This window comes from Jaculus jaculus, chromosome 5 (genome assembly GCF_020740685.1).
Source record: "Jaculus jaculus isolate mJacJac1 chromosome 5, mJacJac1.mat.Y.cur, whole genome shotgun sequence".
Taxonomy (NCBI): Eukaryota; Metazoa; Chordata; class Mammalia; order Rodentia; family Dipodidae; genus Jaculus; species Jaculus jaculus.
Window position 1 is genome coordinate 74433726 of NC_059106.1, and position 24472 is coordinate 74458197.

The 24472-nt window shown below is 40.1% G+C and overlaps 1 protein-coding gene and 1 non-coding gene across 2 annotated transcripts in view; one reads left to right on the forward strand and one right to left on the reverse strand.

Annotated features, from left to right (window-relative positions):
* The window catches only part of Rlf (RLF zinc finger), a 76188-nt gene that overhangs the window by 29092 nt on the left and 22624 nt on the right, over positions 1–24472 (forward strand). The window contains exons 2-5 of the mRNA XM_004665294.2: positions 210–364; positions 3399–3480; positions 6223–6355; positions 13275–13477. Coding sequence (XP_004665351.1) covers positions 210–364; positions 3399–3480; positions 6223–6355; positions 13275–13477 — 573 coding nt within the window. The remainder of the gene's footprint in view (positions 1–209; positions 365–3398; positions 3481–6222; positions 6356–13274; positions 13478–24472) is intronic.
* Positions 2781–2887, reverse strand: LOC123461103. Its single transcript, XR_006637421.1, has one exon. It is a non-coding gene; the product is annotated as a U6 spliceosomal RNA (small nuclear RNA).

Below are 24472 nucleotides of genomic sequence, written 5' to 3' on the forward strand. Positions count from 1 at the left end.
TTCAGTCACACTAGGTCTGAAGAACAGTTCTGTCTTTTGTGTACTTCATCGGAGATAATTCATTAAGTGATGAAAATAAAATCCCTTAAGCTAACCAGAGTAAAAAGACAAAATATCTGTCTTTTAGGAAAAAAAGAGAAGTACATTTGAGAATAATGATCTATTTGTTTCATTTTTATTTTTGAAATAATTATTTTTATTTTTTTTAGACCTTATTGCAATATGCAAGCAACAAGAATGCATCAGAACACATTGTGTATCTCCTGGAGGTTTATCAACTCGCCATCCAGAGCTTTGCCAGTGCACGTCCATTTCTAACTACTGAATGTGAAGATGTCCTCTTAGTGTTGGGCAGATTAGTACTGTAAGTCCAAGAACTGAATGTTGTTGGTTGTGATGTTTGCCTGGCTTCTCTTTACAGTGGCAATATTTACTCTTGAAAGCACCAGTGGTGTCATACCTTTGAATGAAATTTCCTTTGCTCTGAGCCTTCGTCCTCTGTTTCCCAGGATATGCCATCCAAGTGAAGCTCTTAACTAAAGAAAGTCTTTAGCTATCTCTAGAGTCTCTTTTCCTACTAAGACTTGGAATCCCAAGTATGATACATTCTTTCTGTGTCCATTAAGTATAGTCTGTATGTTAGTCAATTACATTGTCACTGTGACCAGATGTATCTTAGAAAACCAGTTTAAGGGGCTGGAGAGATGGTTAAGATGCTTGCCTGAGAGGCCTAAGGTCTTAGGTTCAGCTCTTCAGAACACAAGTAGGCCAAATGCGTATGGTGGCACATGCATCTGGGGTTCATTTGCAGCAACTAAAAGCTGTGGCACACACATTTTCTATCTTTTCCTTTCTCCTTCTCTCTCTCTCTGTCTCTGTCTCTCTGTCAAATAAATAAAATAAAGACGTTTGTGTGAAAAAAATTTGACCTGGGTGTGATGGCACACACTTTTACTCCCAGTACTTGGGAGTCAGAGGTAGGAGGATCACTGTGAGGCCACCCTGAGACTACATAGTGAATTCCAGGTCAGCCTATACCTGGACTAGAGTGAAACCCAACCTTGAAAAACCAAAAGAAAAGAAAACCAGTTTAAGGTATGAAGGATTTATTTTGGCTCAGGATTTCAGCAGCTTCAGTCCATCATTGTAGAAAGGACTTGTCAAGTGTAGAGCAGCTCACATCATGAAGCAGGAAACACAGTGAAATGGCTACACTGTTGGGCTCTCTCTGTTTTCATCTTCTATTCCATTCAGGATGGGGACACCAATGTCCATATTTAGGGCAGGCTTCCCCTCTTAGTCCTCCTAGGAAATGTCCTCACAGATACACTCAGTTGTGTGATTTAATGGTCTCCTAGGAATCTATGTCCAGTCAAGTTTAGTCAAGTTGACACACAACTGAGTGTATCTGTGAGGACATTGATTGTTAGAAGTGACAGAGGAGCTGAAAACTAGTTGTCTTTGAGAAGCAGTATGTACTTTGGAGAAAATACTGTGAAATTTGGCTTATTTGATTGCATTATTTATACTAAGAAAAGCATTTTTTTAAAAAAATCCTTTATTTATTTACAAGCAGAGGTAGAAAGATTGAGAGAGAGAGTGGGTTTGCCAGGGTCTCTAGCCACTGCCATTGAACTCTAGATTCATGTATTGCTTTACACATCTGTTTTTATGTGAGTGCTGGGGAATTGAACTTTTGTCATTAGGCTTTCCAAGCAAGTACCTTAACCATTGGGCCATCTCCCCAGCCCCATAAGGAGAGCTTTCCCAGCACAAAATAAATAATCGTGTACCTTTTTTAAAAAATTAGGTTGCCTAGTAGCAGGCAAAATTACACCTTTTAAAAAAATATACTATTTTTTTATTTTAGAGGGGGAAAGAGGGAGAGAGAGAGAATTGGCACACCAATTGAACACCATATGCGCCACCTAGTGGGCATGTGGGACCTTGTGCTTGCCTCACCTTTGCATCTGGCTTATGTGGGATCTGGAGAGTTGAACTTAGGTTCTTAGGCTTCGCAGGCAGGTGCCTTAACCTCTAAGCCATCTCTCCAGCCCATATACTGTTATAACAGTTATTCAGACCCAGTAATATTACCTGTTGAAAACTTCTGTGTTGTTTAGTGGAATAATTATTAGATGGTCATTTGATTTTTCCTAGCCGGGTCTGTTTTCCATTCTGTTTTTCAAAGCCAATATATCTAATATTGAATCTTTAAAGATATTAAGCATTCCTAGTTTTGTTTTATTTATTTAAATATCCTTTTAAAAAATTTAGTTATTTATTTGCAAGCAAAGAAAGAGAGAATGAAGAGAGACATATAGAGAGAGCGAATGGGCATGCCAGGGCCTCTAGCCATTGCAAATGAATTCCAGACACATGTGCCCCTTGTGCACCTGGCTTACATGGGTCCTGGGGAATTGAAACTGTGTCCTTTGGAACTTCTGGGACTCCTTTTTTTGATTTAGAGCCTCAAAATTGGTTTTTATCCACCCCCTATACCCTCACACAAAACAAACTGCTTGGACTATATGTAATTTATTTTTATTTGCAAGGAGAGAGAAAGAGAAAGAGACAGAGACAGACAGACAGAGACTGAGAATGGGCATGTCAGTTCCTCTAGCCACTGCAAACAAACTCCAGACACATGTGCCACCATGTGTAGATGGCTTACATGGGTTCTGGGGATTTGAATCTAGGTCTGTAGCTTCGCAGGCAAGCACCTTAACTGCTAAGCCATCTCTCCAGCCCTATTTGGTTTTAAAAAAAAATTTTTTTTTTTTAATATGGAATGCTTCACGAATTTGCCTGTCATCCTTGCGCAGGGGCCATGCTAATCTTCTCTGGATCGTTCCAATTTTAGTATATGTGCTGCCGAAGCGAGCACTTAAAAAAAATTTTTAAGCAGGATCTCGCTCACTGTAGTTGACCTGGAACTCACTCTGCAGGCCTTTTTTTTTTTTTCCCTTTTTGGGGGGGGGGTGTATACAGGGTTCTGCCCTAACCCAGCTTGACCTGGAATTCACTCTGTAGTATCAGGATGGCCTGAAACTCATGCTTTTTTTAAATCGAAAGGTAAATACAGCAACTGTAGGGCTTTTAAAAAGTTTTTTTGGGGGTGGAGTGGCCTGTTTTTTGAGGTAAGGTCTCACTCTAGCCCAGCTGACCTGAAGTTATGTAGTCTGAGGATGGCTTCTAATTCACAGTGATCCTCCTACCTCTGCTTCTGCCTCCTAAGTGCTGGTATTAAAGGTGTATGCCACCACGCTTGGCAAGAATTTTTAGAGAGTAAAAATGTTTAAAATAGTCCACACGACAATAAAATGTGTATTCATAATTTATTTTATACTGTACTAAATTATTTCTGTAACTCCCTTTACTTATTATTTGCATTATAGGAGTTGCTTTGAATTACTGCTCTCAGTGTCTGAAAGTGAGTTACCATGTGAAGTGTGGTTGCCATTCCTTCAGTCTCTACAGGTGAGTCAGTATTAACTAAGAAAAAAATTCTGTATTGGTATCTAATATTCAAACTTCATTCTCAGTAAACTAAACTTTGAAGCTTCAAACCAATTAATTACATAGTCATATATTTATTTATTTCATTATTTTATTACTTAAAAAAATTTTTTTTTGCTTATTTATATATTTGAGAGTGACAGACAGAGAAAGAGAGAATGGCACACCAAGGCTTCCAGCCACTGCAAACGAACTCCAGATGTGTGCACCCCCTTGTGCATCTGGCTAACGTGGGTCCTGGGGAATCGAGCCTCGAACTAGGGTCCTTAGGCTTCACAGGCAAGCGCTTAACTGCTAAGCCATCTCTCCAGCCCTTTTTTTTAAAAATTTTTTTTGTTACTTTTTGTTTTTTTTGGTTTTTCGTGGTAGGTTCTCACTCTAGCCCAGGCTGACCTGGAATTCACTATAGAGTCTCAGGGTGGCCTCGAACTCACAGCAATCCTTGTACCTCTGCCTCCCGAGTGCTGGGATTAAAGGTGTATACCACCATGCCTGGCTCTTATTACTTTTTTTATTTTTGGTCTTTGAGGTAGGATCCCGCTCTAGCTCAGGCATATATTTATTTTGAGATGAGAAAAAACTTGCCAAGAACATATGTTAAAACTGAAGTTTGGTGCTGGGAGGGATGGCTTAGCAGTTAAGATGCCTGCTTGCAAAGCCAAAGGACCCAGGTTGGATTTCCCAGGACCCATGTTAGCCAGATGCACAAGGGGGAGCATGTGTCTAGAGTTCATTTGCAGTGGCTGGAAGCCCTGGTGCGCCCATTCTTATTCCCCCACCCCACCTCTTTCTGACTCAAATAAATAAATAATAAAAATAATGGGGAAAAAAACCCTTAAGTTTGACTGGGTGAGGTAGTGCATGTCTTTAATAACAGCTTTCAGAAGGCAGAGACAGGAGGGTTGCTGTGAGTTTGAGGCCAGCCTGGGACTACAGAGTAAGTTCCAGGTCAGTTTGGGCTCAAGTGAGATCCTACCTTGAAAACAAAACAAAACTGAGGTTTGGGGACTGGAGAATGGTTCAGTGGTTAAAGTTTCTTGCTTGTAAAGTCTGTCACCCTGGGTTCAATTTCTCAGCCAGTCATATAAAGCTAGACAGATAAGCATGCAGATGCAGTGGCAGGAAACCCTGGAGTGTATATATACACAAAAACATTCCCTCACGTGGGTAGGGTTTGGGGCAAATAAATAATTTTAAAATGTTAATTTAACAGAAATATTTAGTTATATATTAATTATTAGTTATATATTAATTAGTGCCATTTAAGTAATGTTTCTGATTAAAAGTATAGGCTACCTGTATGAATACTGCACAATCCTTTAAATGAAAGCTATACTAATGGCCTTAAAAGAATTAAATGAAGCTGGGTGCACACCTTTAATCCCAGTACTCAGAATACAGGTACAGTAGGATTGCCATGAGTTTGAGGCCACCCTTAGACTACATAGTGAATTCCAGGTCATCAGCCTGAGTTAAAGCAAGATTTTACCTCAAAAAACTAAAAGGAAAGGAAAGAATTAAATGAAAGCAGGCAAGGTGGCTCATACTTATCATCCCAGCTCTCAGGAGGTTTAGGTAGGAGGAGCACCATCAACTTGAAGACAGCCTGGGTTATGTAGTGGTTTCAGATATGTCTGGGCTAGAATAAGACTCTTTAAAGAAAAAAAGAAAAGAAGAGAAAAGAAAAGAAAAGAAAAGAAAAGAAAAGAAAAGAAAAGAAAAGGGGCCGGGTGTGATGGCACACGCCTTTAATCCCAGCACTCAGGAGGCAGAGGTAGGAGGATCGCCGTGAGTTTGAGGCCACTCTGAGACTCCATAGTGAATTCCAGGTCAGCCTGGGCTAGAGTGAGACCCTACCTCAAAGAACAAAACGAAAAAAAAAAAGGGAAATGAAAAAGAAAAGGGGAGAGGACATTAAATCAGCCACTGCCAAAGTTATTGTATCTTCAAGGAATATGGGCATCTTAATTAGTAGAGCACTTCAAATATCGAGATGAAATACAAGGGTTTGAATTGATTTTATTCAAGGGAAATTCAGGGGACTGAGACTACATAGTGAATTGTAGGTCAGCCTGAGCTAGAGTGAGACCCTACCTTGAAAAACCAAAAAAAAAAAAAAAAAAAAATTTGCAAGCAGAGCAAGATAAAAGAGGGACAGAGAGGATGGGTGCATGTGTGACTCCAGATTCATATGCTGCTTTGTGTATGTTGCTTTATGTTTGTATTGGGGGGGAGTCAAAACTGATCATTACACTTTGCAGAGAAGCACCTTGATTGCTGAGCCGTCTCTCCAGCCTCCTAAAAATGTATTCATTAGCTTAGTTGGAAATACCTCAAATATAATTGCTTTGAAGTTAATCTATCCCTCTCATTTTTTTAAAATTTATTTATTTATTTGAGAGCAACAGATACAGAGAGAAAGACAGATAGAGGGAGAGAGAGAGAATGGGCGTGCCAGGGCTTCCAGCCACTGCAAACGAACTCCAGACGCGTGCGCCCCCTTGTGCATCTGGCTAACGTGGGACCTGGGGAACCAAGCCTCGAACCGGGGTCCTTAGGCTTCACAGGCAAGCGCTTAACAGCTAAGCCATCTCTCCAGCCCTATCCCTCTCATTTTTAAGCAATACAACTTATGGGTCCTTTCAATCACAGATATATTAAAAAGGCAAAATTTATATTCTGAATGTGCCATGTTTGTTTTAGGAGTCACATGATGCATTGCTGGAATTTGGGAACAATAACCTACAAATACTGGTTCATGTTACAAAGGAAGGAGTATGGAAAAACCCCATTCTTCTCAAAATTCTGTCTCAGCAGCCAGTAGAAACAGAGGAAGGTAAGTCATATAAAATTGAGTTCTAAAATAATTGAAATTGGTTAACAGATTAAAAGTTTGTGAGTTCTCCCTGTAAAAGGTTGGTCATTTGTTCTTTTCTTTTTTAAGATTTACTTATATCTGTTTATTTATTAGAGACAGACAGGGAGGGGGAGAGGGGAAAATGGGCGCACCATGGCCTCTAGCCACTGCAAACAAACTCCAGAGGCATGCACCACCATGCACAACTGGCTTACGTGGGATCTAGAGAATTGAACGTAGGTCCTTAGGCTTCGCAGGCATGCGTCTTAACTGTTAAGCCATCTCTCCAGCCCCATTTGTTGTTTTTTAAAATACATTTTTTATTTATTTGACAGAGAAAGGTGTGTGTGTATGGAGAGGGAGAGAAAGAAAATGGGTGCACTAGGGCCTCTAGCCATTATAAGCAAACTCCAAATACATCTGCCACTTTGTGCATCTGGGTTTGCATGGGTACTAGGGAATCAGACCTGGGTCCTTAGGCTTTGTAGGCAAGCACCTTAATCACTGAGCAGTCGCTCCAGCCTGTCCTGTCCTGTTCGTTGGTTCGTTTGTTCTCTTTTTTTCTCTCTTTCTCTTTCTCTCCCCTCCCCTCCCACTAAGCCATCTCTCCAGACCTAGAAATGGTTTATTAAAGAGAAAGGCACTCCTGAGAATATGGTAGTAAGGTAGTAACGGGCATGTGCCCCAAAAGCTGCCTTTTAAAATTAATACTTAGGGCTGGAGGGATGGCTTAGCGGTTAAGGCATTTGCCTGCAAAGCCAAAGGACCCAGGTTCAATTCCCCAGGACCCACGTAAGCCAGATGCACAAGGGAGTGCATGCATCTGGAGTTCACTTGCAGTGGCTGAAGGCCCTGGAGCACCCATTCTCTCTCCTTCTCTCTTTCTCTGTCAAATAAATAAAAATAAAATATTTTAAAATTAATACTTAGTGTGTATAGATCAGATGACAACTGTTGAGTTGAACCTCACCTGTCCAATTCACTTGAGGTAGCATTTCTCACTCTGGATTCTTTTTATTCTTTTTGTTTGTTTTACTTTTTATTTTTTAATTAACAACTTCCATGATTATAAAAAATATCCCATGGTAATACCCTTCCCTCCCCTTTGTCCTTTGAAACTCCATTCTCCCCATCTCAATCAGTCTCTCTTATTTTGATGTCATGATCTTTTCTTCCTCTTATGGTGGTCTTGTGGAGGTAGTGTCAGGCACTGTGAGGTCATGGATATCCAGGACATTTTGTGTCTGGGGGGAAGCACGTTGTAAGGAGTCCTACCCTTCCTTTGGCTCTTCCATTCTTTCTGCTACCTCTTCTGCAGTAGACCCTGAGCCTTGGAAGGTGTGATAGAGATACTGCAGTACTGAGCACTCCAGTCACTTCTTTCCAGCACCATGATGCCTTCTGTCACTCTGGATTCTTGCTCTGTTCTTGCCACTAGTTTCTGGGAAAGTCTTCTTCCTCCACCTTCCATCTTACAGTCAACTTGCGGGGATTACAGAAGCCTAACATGGCTTCCAACTTTTGTGTGTAGGGTCTGGGGATCAAACCCAAGGCACTCCAGCTTGAGCAATGCTCACTTTATCCACTGAGCCATCTTCCCAGTCACAAAAGCCACCTTTTCTCTATTTTATGTTTGCACACATACACACAACAGGACCAGATGCATGGGCCACTTTTTTTTGTTGTTGTTGCATCTGGTGTATGTAGGTGGCTTGAATTGAGCCTAGATCAACAGACTTTGCAAGCAAGTATCTTTAACCACTAAGCAATCCTCCTAGCACTGCCCCCTCCCCCCCTTTTTTTGTGTGTGTTTTGAGGTAGGGTCTTACCATAGCCCAGGCTAACCTGGAATTCATTATGTTGTCTCAGGGTGGTCTTGAACACATGGTGATCCTTCTACGTCTGGCTTCCACTTTTTGTTTTATAATAAATTTTTGTTAATAAGTAGGCGTCTCCCCATTCTCTGTCTTTTTTCTATCTCCTTCTGCTTGAAAATAAATATACAAAAATTTTTTATTAAATAAATAAAAAGTATATGCAAACAAAAAAAATAAGTAGGCATCTCCTTCCTAGCTGCCATTATCTACCTATAGATCCTCATTGCTACTCCTTCCCCCAGCATGTTGACTGACCCAGTCGTGTGCAAGTTTTTTTTGCCAGTAATCACAACTGCTGTGAAATCAAGACTTGGAAGTACAGTGTCATGCTCCAGAGATAGTGTTCCACATCATCCCAATTTTTCCTCCAGGTCTTTGTTCTTCTTCTGCAGTGTTCCCTGAGCCTTGGGGGAGGGTGATAAAGATGTCCCACTTATGGCTGAGCACTCATAGGTCTTTTATTCAAAGCACTTTGACCACTTATGAATCTATAGTTACGGAGCCTCTCTGACCAGAGATCACAGCAGCACTAATATGTGAGCATAAGCATAGATATTTTAAAAGATTTGGCTTTGCAGGCAAATGCCTTAACCACTGAGCCATCCCTCCAGCCCAGTTGTGGATATTTAGAAGGCACAACAGTGGTGGCTTCTTCACTAGGGCTGTGTCTTTTCTAGCCAGGCCTTTGACCAGGTTCACAGTATTAGGTGCAGATTCCCTCCTTTAGAATGAGCCTCAGCTCCCAATCAGAAAGCACTTGGTTACCTCCATTACTAAAGTACCGTTATTGCATCAGTGGTTACCTGTTGCCTAGCTGGTTTCATAGTGTAGCACAGAGATAACAGCTGGGTAATACTTTTGATGACAGTCCTCCCCCAGCAGCTTGCATAGCACCCTCTGCCACTATATGAGCTAGGTAATAGGGAGAAAGCTATCTATTCTGGTTCCAGCTTGGTTGCTCTGTGTTCTGTACCAAAGCAGGTGGCATTTTTAGCAACAGCAGCTTACCATCTATTCTGGTGAGCAACAAACAGATGTGGCAGTCACCTTTATTATTTAGGGCGGAGAGGCTGTGAAGACTTCCTGTCAAACTACTTCTAAGAAGGTAGTCTACCCCTGACACTGGGATTTTCATTATTAATCTATGGCTTCTGGGTAGGGCTCCTTTATATTTGGACCTTGAACCTTAAATAAGGTGTATATGTAAGTATCATGATTCCTATAGATTTTTATTTCCTCTGTTTGTGTGTGTGTGTGCATACATATTCATGGGTGTGAGTGCATGTCTACGTATGCCATAGGGAACTTAGGGAGGTAAGAAGACAACCTCAGGTTTCTGTCCTTGCCTTCTACCTTGTTTGAGTCAAGTTATCTTTGTTGTTCACTCCTGTGATCCACCAGTCTACCAACCCAAGAGCTTCTGCATGATCCTCTTCTTTTTGCCTCCTTTCTCATCCTAGGCACAATAGGATGACAGGTGGTGGTGCTATAGCATCAAGCTGTGTGGGCTGTGGGGATCTGAACTCAAGTACTCAGTCATACGTGGGTGGCAAGTTCTTTAGTCACTGTACCTTTACTCCAGCTCTACAACCTCTTTTTCTTCTTTCCCTTCTGCTGTGGTGCTGGACCTAAACCCAGAATTTTGTTGATGCTAGGCAAGTGTTCTACCACTGAACTATATACCTAGTCCACACTTTATTTTGGACACAGAGGGCAGACTGTGATATGAAATAGCATAGAGGAATTAAATTGAATTGAGCTTTCCTTGTGGGAAAGGGGTATTGTGAGAGAATATTGTCATTAATTTTATTTTGGAGAGAACATATTATTATTTTTTTAAATTTTTTGTTGATTTTTATTTATTTATTTGAGAGCAACAGACAGAGAGGAAGAGGCAGAGAGACAGAGAGAAAGAGGCAGAGAGACAGAGAGAGATGGGCACGCCAGGGCCTCCAGTCACTGCAAACGAACTCCAGATGCATGCGCCCCCTTGTGCATCTGGCTAACGTGGGTCCTGGGGAATGGAGCCTTGAACCGAGGTCCTTAGGCTTCACAGGCATGCGCTTAACCACTAAGCCATCTCTCCAGCCCGAGAGAACATATTATTGCAAAAAGAAGCATTGAGTAGCTTTTGGGAGGAGGCTTTGGTGTTTATTTTGTCAATTTTACTAACTCTGAGACTTCCTTCATGCTTTTTGACCTTAGCTATGTATTATGGAATATATGTATATATGTGGATATAGTTTGTTTTATTTTTCTTTTTTTAAATATCTTTTATTTATTTGAGAGAGAGAGAGAAATAGGCGGGAGGGGGGAGAGAATGAGTGTGCCAGGGCCTCTAGCCACTGCTAACAAACTCCAGATGCATCCTCCCCCTTGTGCATTTGGCTTACGTGGGTACTGGGAAGTAGAACCTGAGTCCTTTGGCTTTGTGGGCAAGTGCCTTAGCCACTAAGCTATTTCTTCAGCCTGTTTGTTTTGTTTATCAAGGTAGGGTCCCACTCTAGTCCAGGCTGACTTAGAATTCACTATGTAGTCTCAGGGTGGCCTCAAGCTCACGACAACCTCCTACCTCTGCCTCCTGAGTGCTGGGATTAAAGGTGTGTACCACCACGCCAAGCTTTTTTATTTATATTTTTATATTTAATTAATTTTATTTGAGAGAGAAAAGGAGGCAGATAGAGAATGGGGTTTTTTTTGTATTTAATTTTTCTTTTATTTATTTGAGAGAGAAATAGGCAGGGGAGAAAGAGAGAATGAGAATGAGGGTGCCAGGTCCTCCAGCCAATACACATGAACTCAAGATGCATGTGCCCCCTTGTGCATCTGGATTTTCATGGGTACTGGGGAATTGATCCTAGGTCCTTTGGCAAATTTGCAGGCAAATGCTTTAACTGCTAAGCCACCTCTCCAGCCCAATCTATAGATTTGGTTTTTTGAGGTAAGGTCTTGCTCTATCCCACACTGACCTGGAATTCACTATGTATTCTCAGGGTGTCCTTGAGCTCTCTGCAATTCTACATCTGCCTCCCAAGTGCTGGGATTAAAGGCATGTACCACCACCACTTGGTTCTCATTCTATATAATTTTAAACCAAAATCATGTACTGAGATCCAAACTCTACCTGCCTAATGCACTATATGTGTGTATATATACAAATGAACTTACATAGACAGTGAATTGTCTGCTTGGATAATCTTAAAAATATATAAAACTGTGGTTAATGCAGATACACAGTAGAGTCATAACAGTCATAACAGATTTTTTTTATGAGTGGGAGGGGGAGAGAGAGAATTGGTGCCTCAGAGCCTCCAGCCACTGCAATGGAACTCTAGACATGTGTGCCACCTTGTGCACATTTGAGCACTTGCATCATCTCATATGTCTGACTTAATGAGATCTGGAGAGTCCAACATGGGTCCTTAGGCTTCATAAGCAATGGCCTTAACTGCTAAGCCATCTCTCTAGCCTGTGGGTTTTTTTTTTTAATTTTTGGTTGTTAAATACAAAATTTAAGGTTTCATCTCAAAATAAATCAGAATCTGCACTTAATAAGCTCCCCAGGTGTGGCAGAAAACACTTTCAAGTCTGAGAGACAGTGACTTAGATTAAGCACTTAACACAGTTTTATTCACTTGGCCTGGCATGCCATAGTTTCATCTTTTGTCCACTGAGTAATACTATGTAGTAGAACATCCTTGTTGAGTAGCTTTTCAGAAATAGATGACTTGTCCAGAGCACTGAAACTCATAGTGTTCATTAATGGTCAGTGCAGAAATTTCAAAGCATGTGCTAGTCAAGGAATAGATATCTCACCAGGTGCTACTAATGTAAAAGGGTTCTCTGGTCAAATCAGTTTGGGTAACATTGGGTTAAGTATACATGAACAGTTTTTTGGGTTTTTTTTTTTTTTTAATTGCAGGACTGTTCAGAGATTTGACCAAGGAATCCTTTTTTTTTTCTAGGGCTATCTCTCAGGTCTTTTAATCGGTGGAACACACTTTGAGAAAAGCCTGGTTTAGAGGAAACAGCACCACTGGCTTTGGAATCCTTGGCAAGTTACCTAACTTATCTGAATATTAATTTTTCTAACCTTAAACTGGGGATAATAATACTTGCCTTGGTGGTGGTGTGAAGGTATATAAGAACTCTTGGTACCTCAAAAGTGTTCAGTTGATAAAGTTTGATCGTTACATAGGTTACTTCCTTTTCTTTAATTTATGCTTAAATTTGCAGTATTCCTTACTAGCCTAGTGGCTTAGCTGTTAAAGGCACATGTTTGCAAAGTCTGGAGGCCCCAGTTGAATTCTCCAGTAGCCACATAAAGCCAGGTGCACAAAGTGGTACATGCATTTGTAGTTCATTTTCAGCAACAAGAAGCTCTAGTTATGCTGGGCGTGGTAGTGCATGTCTTTAATCCCAGCACTTGGGAGGCAGAGGTAGAAGGATCGCCATGAGTTTGAGGCTACCCTGAGACTACATAGTGAGTTCCAGGTCAGCCTGGGCCAGAGACCCTACCTTGAAAAACAAAAAGCAGCAGCAGCTCTAGTTACTAATCTCATTATCTCTCCTTAAAAATAAATATTAAAAAAAAATGAGGGGGGATATGGTCACATAATTCATTTTGGTAAAATGTGGGCAGTTTTAATAAAAGGTTTGGTGTTCAGAATGACTAATTAATATGGAAGTCATTAGCTTCATATTCTTTTTTTTTAATGAATATAGAGACCAGAACAAGCTTTTCATGTATATCAATTGAAGTTTTATTAAAATAAAACAAACTGACCATAATAATGCACACCTGTCATCCTAGCACTTGGGAAGCAGAAGTAGGAATTCAGTGTCATCTTTGGCTCATAGTCAGTTCTAGGCCAGCCTGAACTTTATGAGATCCTACCAAAAGGAAAATTAAAAAGAGACATAGAGACGCATCAACAAGAAAAAAAGACAAGAAACTATCATCTTCAGTCTGCATGGTATGTGGTATGGTGTCACATTATTATTTTTTTCTTTTTTTCTAGTTAATAAGTTGATTGCGCTAGAAGGACCTTCTTTTCTACAACTGCGAATAAAACATTTGTTGAAATCTAACTGCATCCCACAAGCCACTACTTTATCAAAGCTATGTGCAGAATCTACAGAAATTTCACATGTGTCATCATTTCAGCAAGCCTATATCACATGTTTATGTGCCATGCTCCCTAGTGAAGATGCTATTAAGGAGGTAAGTATACCTTTTTACTAATACTTGCTACAAGGCAATTGTATAGGGTCGCATGACTTATTTTTGCCTACAGGATGAAAGCCAGTATTCATTTTCAGGCTACTGGAAAGTATTGCTTTGGTTGTATATTTAGTTGTTCATCAGATGGAATTTAATGTTGTTTTATAGGTGAGCTTGTAAAGTAAGTAATTACTGGGCATACACATGGATTTACTTGTTTGGGTGATGAAATCTACAAATGTGAAAGTGCCTCTTAAAGTACTAAAGGTACTACTTTGGGTAATGCAAAAATTCATAGTTATAATCTGGGTAAGCATTTGTAACTTAAAAGAAAATTTAATAATGATGCAAGGGGTAAAGAGAGCGAGACTAATTTTAACTCTGCTAAGATTTAGTTTCATACACTTTAACTCTATAAGCAGACAAGTGAAGGACTCTTAGAGTCCCTATTCTGAACAATAAATAACCAAACGATACCATGGATAACAACATGGTTGAGATGGCGATTTTATTTTATTTATTTATTTTTTTTTTGGTGAGGTAGGGTCTTGCTCTCTAGCCCAGGCTGACCTGGAATTCACTCGGTAGTCTCAGGGTAGCTAGCCTCAAACCCACAGCAGTCCTCCTACCTCTACCTCCCAATTAAAGGCATGCACCACCATACCTGGCATATTTTCTTTTTTTGTTTGCAAAATGAGCACATTTCCAATTGTGGTTTCTCCCCAGTCCTATGTTACATCCTTAAAACAACAACAACAACAAAATCTTCAGTTACTCTTTTTCTTTATCCATGTTTAGTTTTTCATTATTCATGTACATGAACATGGGTGTACTTACGCAACAGTACTGTGTGGAGGTCAGAGGACAACGTTAGATATTAATCCATTCTTTGCACCTTGGAGGGAGGTCTCTTGTTTACTGCTGTTTATGCCAAACTAGATGGCCCGTGAGCTTCTGGGGATTCTGGTAGTTTTGCCTTCCATCTTGACATAGGCGTGTTGGGATTACAGATATGAGCTCCTGTGCCTGGCTTTATGTGGGTTCTGGGGATCTGAACTCAAGTCCTCACACTTGCTTAGTGAGTAGTTTATTCACCAAGCCATTGTCCTAGCCCCATTTTATGTGTTTTTGACAAATTATGTGTGCAGTGTGTGTGGGGGTGTTGCTTAGGCTTTATTTCATCACCTGTTATTTTTGGGTGGGGGGGTTGAGGTAGGGTCTCATTCTAGCTCAGGCTGACCTGAAATTCACTATGTAATCTCAGGGTGCCCTTGAACTCATGGTGATCCTCCTCCCTCTGCCTTCCAAGTGCTGGGATTCATCACCTACTTTTTAATTTTCTTAGTCACTATTCAGATTTCTTTCACCTGGCATCTCATTGTATTTCTACCTTGAAGTTTCTTACTAAATGTAGGCATCCCAACAATATGCTTCTATTCTGTATTCTTAAATTTTATAATAACATTGCCTATACCTATTCTACTGTCTCTAATGTAATTTACACATAGTTCTCTTTATTGACTTTACCCCCCTACCACTGAATTCCTTCTTCCCAATTAGTGTCTCTTCAACTTTGATGTTCTGTGTATGTGTGTCCTCAAGCGTATTTAATTAGGTTGCCTTTAGAGCACAATTGGAATTATTTACCAGAGCATATGCACCTTATCCCCAGTGGCTATAACTGAAGAAAATGTCAGCCATTTTTTTTTTAATTTTGTTTTTTGAGGTAGTGTCTCTGAATTCACTATGTAGACTGAGGGTGGCCTCAAACTCACAGTGATCCTTCTGCCTCTGCCTCCTGTGTTCTGGGATTAAAGGTGTGTACCTCCATGCCCTGCTTATGTCTACCATTTCTCTTACAACCATTAACTGTCAAAAATTCTTCAGGGAGGGGTGGGGGCCTCATGCTCACCTTCACCATCCATGAGAAAATGTTGATAGACCCAATATTGTACAAGTAACAATAGTTACTATGGGGTCATAAATGCAAGGCTGTCGTGTCTAGAAGACAGTGTTCCATAGCATTCCTCCCTATACCCTGGCAAATTATTTCTGTCCTGTCTTTCACAGTGTCTATCTAGTTTTCCAGCACTGTTTGCTGAAGAGGCTGTCTTTTCTCCAATGAGTATTTTTGGCATTTTTGTTGATTAGGTGGCTGTAGCTACCCAGACTAGACTGTGTGCTCTATTCTATTTCATTGATCTATGTGCGTATTTTTGTGCCAGTACCATGATGATTTTTTTAAATTTATTAACAACTTCCATGATTGTAAACAATATCCCATGGTAATGCCCTCCCTCCCCCCACTTTCCCCTTTGAAACTACATTCTCCATAATATCCCCTCCCCCTCTTAATCTACCTCTCTTATTTTGATGTCATGATCTTTTCTTCCTATAATTATGGTCTTGTGTAGGTAGTGTCAGGCACTGCGAGGTCATGGATGTCCAGGCCATTTTGTGTCTGGAGGAGCACATTGTGGGGAGTCCTACCCTTTGGCTCTTACATTCTTTCTGCCACCTCTTTCTCAATGGACCCTGAGCCTTGGATATCTTGATAGAGATATTTCAGTGCTGAGCACTCCTCTGTCACTTCTTCTCAGCACCATGATGCCTTCTGAGTCATACCAAGGTCACTGCCATCTGAAAAGAGAAGGTTCTCTGCCAAAAGCGAGAGCAGCATTAATATACAGGTATGAACATTAAGAGAAGTGCTCACTGGGCAGTTTGATAAGCATAGTATATACGCTTATCTAGACATCAGCAGATGTTACACCCCTAAGGGCTCATGACTACCCCTGTTTTAAATTTTCAGTATCAAGGATGTATTCCCTCCCACGGAGCAGGCCTCCAGTCCAATTAGAGGACAGTCGGTTTCCCCATAACAGATATGCCACTATTGCACCTGTTGGCTCATTTGGCCTGGCTGGCAAAATTTAAGACTTGTAGTGTCCACTGTTGAGTATTTTCACTGGTGATTTCTCTCTCTCCCATTGAACTGCTGACAGAATACCTTGGTGTTTTTGATACTATGGCTCTATAATGTAGGTTAAAATCAGGTATGGTGATACCACCATCCTTATTTTTGTTGCTCAAAATTCTTTCAGATATTTGAGATTTTTTTGTGCTTCCAAATGAATTTTTGGATTTTTTTTTTTCTATTTCCATGAAGAATGCCATTGGAACTTTAATAGGGATTGGCATTAAATGTGTAGATTGCTTTTGATAAGATTGCCACTTTCACAATATTGATTGTTCCGAGTCAAGAACAAGGGATGTCTTTCCACTTTCTAGTGTCTTCTGCAATTTCTCTCTTGAGTGTTTTAAAGTTGTCATTGTAGAGATCCTTCACTTCCTTTAGGTTTATTCCAAGGTACTTTATTTATTTATTGATTGATACAATTGTGAATGGGAGTGATTCTCTGATTTCATCCTCTATGTGTTTGTTATTAGCATATAGGAAGTCTACTGTTTCCTGTGTGTTTATTTTGTATTCTGCTACGTGGCTACAGGTGTTTATTAGCTCTAACACTTTGCTGGTAGAGTCTTTTGTGTCCTTTATGTATAGAACCATGTCATCTGCAACTAATGATAACTTGATCACTTCCTTTCCAATTTGTATCCCTTTTATGTGTGTCTCTTGCCTTATTGCTATGGCTAAGGCTTCCAGTACTATATTAAAGTGGGGACAGTGGACACCCTTGTCTTGACCTGATTTCAGTGGAAAAGCTTCAAGTTTTTCTCCATTTAGTATTATGTTGGCTGTAGGTTTGTCATAAATAGACTTTATTATGTTGAGACATGTTCCTTCTATTCCCAGTCTCTGTAGGACTCTTATCATGAAGGGATGTTGGATTTTGTCAAATGCTTTCTCTGCACCTAATGAGATGATCATGTGATTTTTGTCCTTCAGTCCATTTGTATAATGTATAACATTTATTGATTTGTATATGTTGAACCATCCCTGCATCTCTGGGATAAAGTCTACTTGCTCAGAGTAAATGATCTATGTGATATATTCTTGTATTCTGTTTGCCAATATTTTGTTGAGAATTTTTGCATCTATGTTCATGAGGGAGATTGGTCTGTAATTTTCTTTTTTTGCTCTATCTTTGCCTGGTTTGGGTATCAAGGGGATGCTGGCTTCATAGAAGGAGTTCAGTAGGATTCCTTTCTTTTCTATTTTATGGAAAAGTTTGACAAGCAGTGGTGTTAGTTCTTCCCTGAAGGTCTGGTAAAATTCACCAGTGAATCCATCTGGGCCTGGACATTTTTTAGTTGAGAGATTTTTATAAGTGCTTATATCACCATACTTGTTAATAAGTCCTGTATATATCTGTTAGGTCTATTTGCTCTATGATCTCATTTATCTGTTTATTACTATTATTTATTTAGTTTGGTTTTTTGAAGTAAGGTCTCACTCTAGTCCAGGCTGACCTGGAATTCATTTTGTAGTCTCAAGGTGGCCTGGAATTCACAGCAATTGTCCTACCTCTGCCTCCTGAGTGCTGTGATTAAAGGCATTCGCCACCATGCCCGGCTCTGTGACCTAATTTAATCCAGATGCCTCTTTGTTTATTTTTTGCCAGGATGACCTGTCACTTGATGAGAGTTGGGTGTTGAAGTCATCCAACTGTGTTTGGTGTTATCTGTGACCTTGATTCTAATTGTATTTGTTTGGAATTGGGAGCCCCCATGTTAGGTGCATGTCTTCTAAGGATTGTAATGTCCTCCTTTTGTAGTATCCCTTTAATGGATATAAAGTGAACTTCCTTATCTTTTCTAACTAATGTTAGTCTGATGTCAGATATTAGTATAGTGACCCCTACTTGTTTTTAGGCCCATTTGCTTAAAACACCGTTTTGCAATCTTTCACCCTAAGATAATGCCCATCCTTTGTGCAAAGGTGAGTTTCTTGGAGGCAACAAATCCAAGGATCCTGCTTTTTAACCCAGTCAGCAAACCTGTGTCTTTTGGTTGGGGCATCGAGGCTGTTGATAGTAAGAGTTATTATTGAAAAAGAAAAGAAAAGGAGTTGGTTAGATAGCTGCTGGTGGAATACTGCACATGGTCCTCAGCACTACATAAACAACAAAACCAAGTATCAGAATTTGTCCTGGGGTTATTTAGTTAATTCCTTTTAACAAATGTGTTTGAGTTTGCAAGGAAAGTGTTAAAGGAACTGTAATTTGCCACTATTCTACAGCATAGACCAGCTGACCGTCAAAAATCCATCCAAGTATAATCATGTGTTGCTAAATGATAAGAATGTGTTGTGAGGTGCACAATTAGGCAGTATCATTTTGTGTCATTGTTGTTATATGGTATGGCTTACCTTACACCTATGCTGTACACTGTCATGTGCACACTGATTGTGAAACATCATTATGTACTATATAACTGGACTTCATTATGTGTCTTAGTCTGGGCTTGAACTTTATGTAGCCTGGGGGAGGGTGCCTCAAATTCCTGATCCTTTTATCACAGCCTCCCAAGTGCTGGGATTATAGGCATGTACTCTCATACCTGGCTATAGCTTTATTTGAAATGAAGTTTTGTTAAGAGGCTGCTCAGTGTTTAAAGGCTTATGATTACAAGGCTTACTGCTGTGCATGCATACATACATACATACATATAGGCAGGCAGGCAGGCAGGCAGCCATGCAGCCATGCAGTTTTATATATACATGCAGCTATCTTTCCCCCTCCCCCCAAGGTAGGGTCTCACTTTAGCCCAGGCTGACTTGGGATTCACTATGTAGTCTCAGGCTGGCCTCAAATTCAAGGCAATCTTACTTCCTCTAACTCTCAACTGCTAGGATTAAAGGTAAGCACCACTAGACCTGGAAAACTGGCTTGAAATATTTATCATAATTTGGATCTATTAAATTTATCAGTGCAAAACTTTTAACATACAAAACAATTTTAAAAGGGGCATTGCTACAGTGTGTCGCCTAGTGATGCTTTCTTTTGATATTGACAGAATTAAAAGAATTGGTACTTAGAATTGCTGGATACTATTTGGAGTTTCAAATCAGCATATTTTTAAAGGTAGTATATTTGCATTTTGGCCATATACTTTAGCTGAGTTCAGGAGATGATTTAAATTAACAAGCAGGCAGCAGCTGGGAATAAAAGTTCTTTATGTTGGCACCTGTGGGTTTCCCAGTAATGGGTATATGTAATGAGAAACTCTACTGGGGATCATTTTGCCAGACACATACAATTAAGATTAATTGACTGGATCGTGTGAAAACCAGTATTCACATCCCAGTGCTTAAAGAGAGAGGCCTTTTAGAAACTAGTAGATATCAAAAGAGTACCATGAAATGCTAGAGTTAAGGGTTGGAAAGATACAGAATTGGATGTTGTTATTTTCATTGTATATGTGAAAGAATTTTAAAGTTGTAGTGGTCAAGTAAATATTTCTGTATTCATTACTGAAAGGGAAATCTTTGAAAAGATAGTTTTCCATGCATAAAAGTAAACTGCTTTAAACATGAAGTGCTTATTTTAAAGAGACAAGTATGTCAGCAGAGTTCTTAGGCAGAATAGTAGCTTCCGTGTTGATCCTGAATGAACTGCATCTTCAGTGTATAATATGACTGATAGACTTATTAACATATACTTATTTCTTTTCTTGATGGAGAAAGGAAAAGATGAATAAGATCTAATTTACTCACCAGTCTTAACACTATTGGGAATTGACACAGTTACTAGGTATAAATGATAAGTAGCAAATACATTTAAAACAGAACCCAATGGGAATTCAGTTTGGGAATAGAGGAAAAAGTAAACAAGAACATAGAAATGCCAAGTGTAGCTTAAATAAGAATCATAAAATGAACATTTGGAACAAATTTTCAAAATGCATAAATATGAAATTATCTTAATATTTATTTCTGTTTTAAATATATTTATCTATTTAAGAGAGAGGAAGGGCAGGAGAGAGAGAGAATGAGTGTGTCAGGCCCTTTAGCTGCTGCAAACAAACTCCAGATGCATCTGCCATAGATGTGTATTAGGGAATTGAACCTGGGTACTTGGGCAAGTGCCTTACCACTAAGCCATCTCTCTCCAGCCCTAATTTTTGTTTTTGTTGCTGTTGAGGTAGGGTCTTGCTCTAGCCCAGGCTGACCTGGGATTCACTATGTAGTCTTGGGGGTGGCCTCAAACTCTCACAACAATCCTACTTCTGCCTCTCAAGTGCTGTCATTAAAGATGCATGACACCATTCCTAGCTATATCTATATCTGTATGTATGTATGTGTGTGTGTGTGTGTCTGTGTGTATAATTTTTTTGAGGTAGACAGAAAAATGGGCAGAGAGTATGCGTGTGTGTGTGAGAGAGAGAGAGAATGAAGCACACCTCCTGCCACTAAAAATGATCTCCAAAAGCATACTTTTTTTTTTTTTTTTTTTTTTTTTTTTGGTAAGCAGAGATAGAAGAGAGACAGGTAGAGAAAATGCACATGCCAGGGCCTTCAGCCACTGCAGAGGCACTCCAGATACATGTGCCATTTTGTGCATGTAGCTTTATGTGGGTAATAGGAAATTGAACTCAGGTCCTTAAGTTTTGCTGGCAAGCACCTTAACCACTGAGCCATATCTACAACCTTAAAGAAATATTTTGATGTCTTCATGCACAAGGTATTTCCTATTCCCCATTGATATTCTAAAGAACTTGCTGGGGCCTTAATTCAATTTTCTTTTGCTGAGTGTTTCGTAGCATTTTTCAAATCATGTAGCTATTTATTGCATTAATTGCAGATGAGTATTGTAACCATTTATATCAACTTTATATCAGTTCTTCCTTCATTGTGCCACCATGCCTGTCTCCATGTTTGTTTGTCCCTCCCTCCCTTCTTTGCTTCCCTCTCTTCCCTTCCCTTGATGTAAGCACAACAAACTGGACTTTTTTTAGACAGAAAGAAGGAGTTGGCATGCCAGGGCCTCCAGCTACTGAATTCAAACTCTAGATGCCACCTGGGGTGCATGTGTGACCTTGCTTATGCATCAGTTTGTACCTCTGGCTTAATGGGATCTAGGGAGTAGAACATGTGTGTTTAGGCTGTGCAGGCAAGTGCCTTAACAACTAAGGCATCTCTCCAGCCCTTATTTCTTTCTCTTCTTTTCTTTTCTTTCTTTCTTTTTTTTTTTCCCAAGATAGTGCACAGGCTGACCTGGAATTTACTATGTAGTCTCGGACTCACAGAGATCCTTCTACCTCTGCCTCCCAAGTGCTGGGACTAAATGTGTGTGCCACCACACCTGGCTCCTTATTTCATTTTTTTTTCCATTTTTATTTATTTAATTGAGAATGACAGAGAGAGAGAGAAAGAGGCAGAGAAAGAGAGAGAATGAGCACACCAGGGCTGCCAGCCACTGCAAACGAACTCCACATGTGTGCGCCCCCTTGTGCATCTGGCTAACATGGGTTCTGGGGAATCCAACCTCAAAACGGGGTTCTTAGGCTTCACAGGCAAGCGTTTAACCGCTAAGCCATCTCTCCAGCCCCTTATTTCATTTTTGATTTGTTTTATAGAAATAGTGCTGCCTGCTTGCTTGCCTTGACAGTCTTACAGATTTGTCAGGTAGAGAGAGATAGGACACAAAAATGAGATAATGCAATTTAAAAAAAAATTGAGGGCTGGAGAGATGGCCTAGCAGTTAAGGCACTTGCCTGCAAAGCCAAAGGACTCAGGTTTGATTTCCCCAAAACCCACGTAAGCCAGATTCATATGGTGGTACATGCATCTGGAGTTTGTTTATAGCAGCTGCAGGCCCTGGTGCCCTCCCTCTCCCTCCCTCCCTCTCTCTCTCAAATAAATAAATAAAAGTATAAACACACACACACATTTGAAGGCTGAGGTGATGGTTCGGCAGCTAAAGGTGCTTTTCTTGCAAAGGCTGCCACCCCCCAGGTTCACATCTCCTATACCACATAAGGCCAGATGCACAAACTGGTGCATAGCTAGCATATTTTCTCTCTCTCTCTCTCTCTCTCTCTCTCTCTCTCTGCAAATCAATAAAATATTTTCTAAGTGTTTGAAAAGCATAAAATAGTTACTAGAAATACAAATTCTGCCTCACAGAGTTTCTGGTGCCATTTCTTATCTTGGAGGAGATATATTGCTCTCCAAATTGAGTTTCTGAATTTTTAGACAACACGATAGTCTTTGTTCTAGAGCAAATGTTTCCACTTATTGTGGACCATTGTTGGTCTTTGAATCAGGGCAACTTTAAGAAGATACGTGATGGGCATTTCCTCTGTGGATAACCCTTCTTATTTATTCATGCAATTTAAAAAATATACAAAGATTTTTTAAGTTATTATTTATTTGAGAGAGACAGGGCAAATAGATGATTGATTGATAGGTAGGTAGGTAGGTAGGTAGGTAGGTAGGTAGGTAGATAGATAGATAGATAGATAGATAGATAGATAGATAGATAGATAGATAGATAATGGGTGTACCAGGGCCTATAGCAGACAAACTCTAGATGCATGCACCACATTGTGTATCTGGCCTATATAGGTATTGGGGAATCAAACCTGGGTCCTGAGGCTTCACAGGGTAGAGCTTTAACCCTTAAGCCATCTCTCCAACCCCCAGGCATTTGTTTAAAGCAGTGGTAAGATTCTGTCTTCGTGCTATATGTTAATCCTCCCAAAGCCCCCCCAAAACAATTTAACTTTAAGAGTGTTTTCAGCTTTAAGCAGTTCAGTTTAAGCTTTAAGCAACTTAATTTTGCCTCTTACATTTGGATATAAATTTATATCAAGGACTCTTTGAGAATTATACTTATATTTTAAAATGTTTTCTGGTGTTCCCACCTGCCCTAGGGTAGGGTCTCACTCTAGCCCACTGTGACATGGAATTCACTATGTAGTTACAGGCTGGCTTTGAACTCACAACAATCCTCCTACCTCTACCCCTGACTGTTGGGATTAAAGGTATCTGTCACTACACCTGAGTCTAGTGTTCTTTTGTTTTAGTGTTGAGAACCAAACTAAGGATCTTATTCATGCTATTCCATTAACCCAAGCATTCCAGCTTTCTGAAGCTTCACTTTTTATCTTCCCTCCCTTTTTATGATATATATATTTCCTGAAAGTATCATTTTTTTGTTTCTTTTTTTTAAATTTTCTTGTTCATTTATTTATTTATTTGAGAGTAACACAGAGAGAGAGGCAAATAGAGAGAGAGAGAGAGACAGAGAGACACACACTCTGGGTGCGCCAGGGCCTTCAGCCACTGCAAATGAACTCCAGACACGTGCGCCCCCTTGTGCATCTGGCTAACGTGGGTCCTGGGGAATCAGGCCTCGAACCGGAGTCCTCAGGCTTCACAGGCAAGCGCTTAACCACTAAGCCATCTCTCCAGCCCGTTTTGTTTCTTTTGAAGTGCTGGGGATCCAGCCTAGGGCTTTGCACATGCCAGACAAGCACTTTATTATTAAGCTGTGTCTGTAGTTTACAAAAACAATTTTTGGAAATCATTGATAAATTGCTTCCTATTTCCAATTGCCTTTAACTATGTATTACTAGGGCTTATTAAGGTCAGGAAGATGGCTCAGTAGTTAAGAGTGCTTGTTTTTGTCTGGCATGGTGGTGCATACCTTTACTTTTTATTTTTTAATGTTTTGTTTTATTTTTTTCTCATTTTTTATTAACATTTTCCATATTTATAAAAGTATCCCATGGTAATATCCTCCCCCCCTTTCCCCTTCAAAATTCCATTCTCCATCATATCCCCTCCCCATCTCAATCAGTCTCTCTTTTATTTTGATGTCATGGTCTTTTCCTCCTCTTATGATGGTCTTGTGTAGGTAGTGTCAGGCACTATGAAGTCATGGATATCCAGGCCATTTTGTGTCTGGAGGAAGCACATTGTAAGGAGTCCTACCCTTCCTTTGGCTCATTCTTTCTGCCACCTCTTCCGCATTAGACCCTGAGCCTTGGAAGCTGTGATCAAGATGTTACTCAGTACTCCAGTCA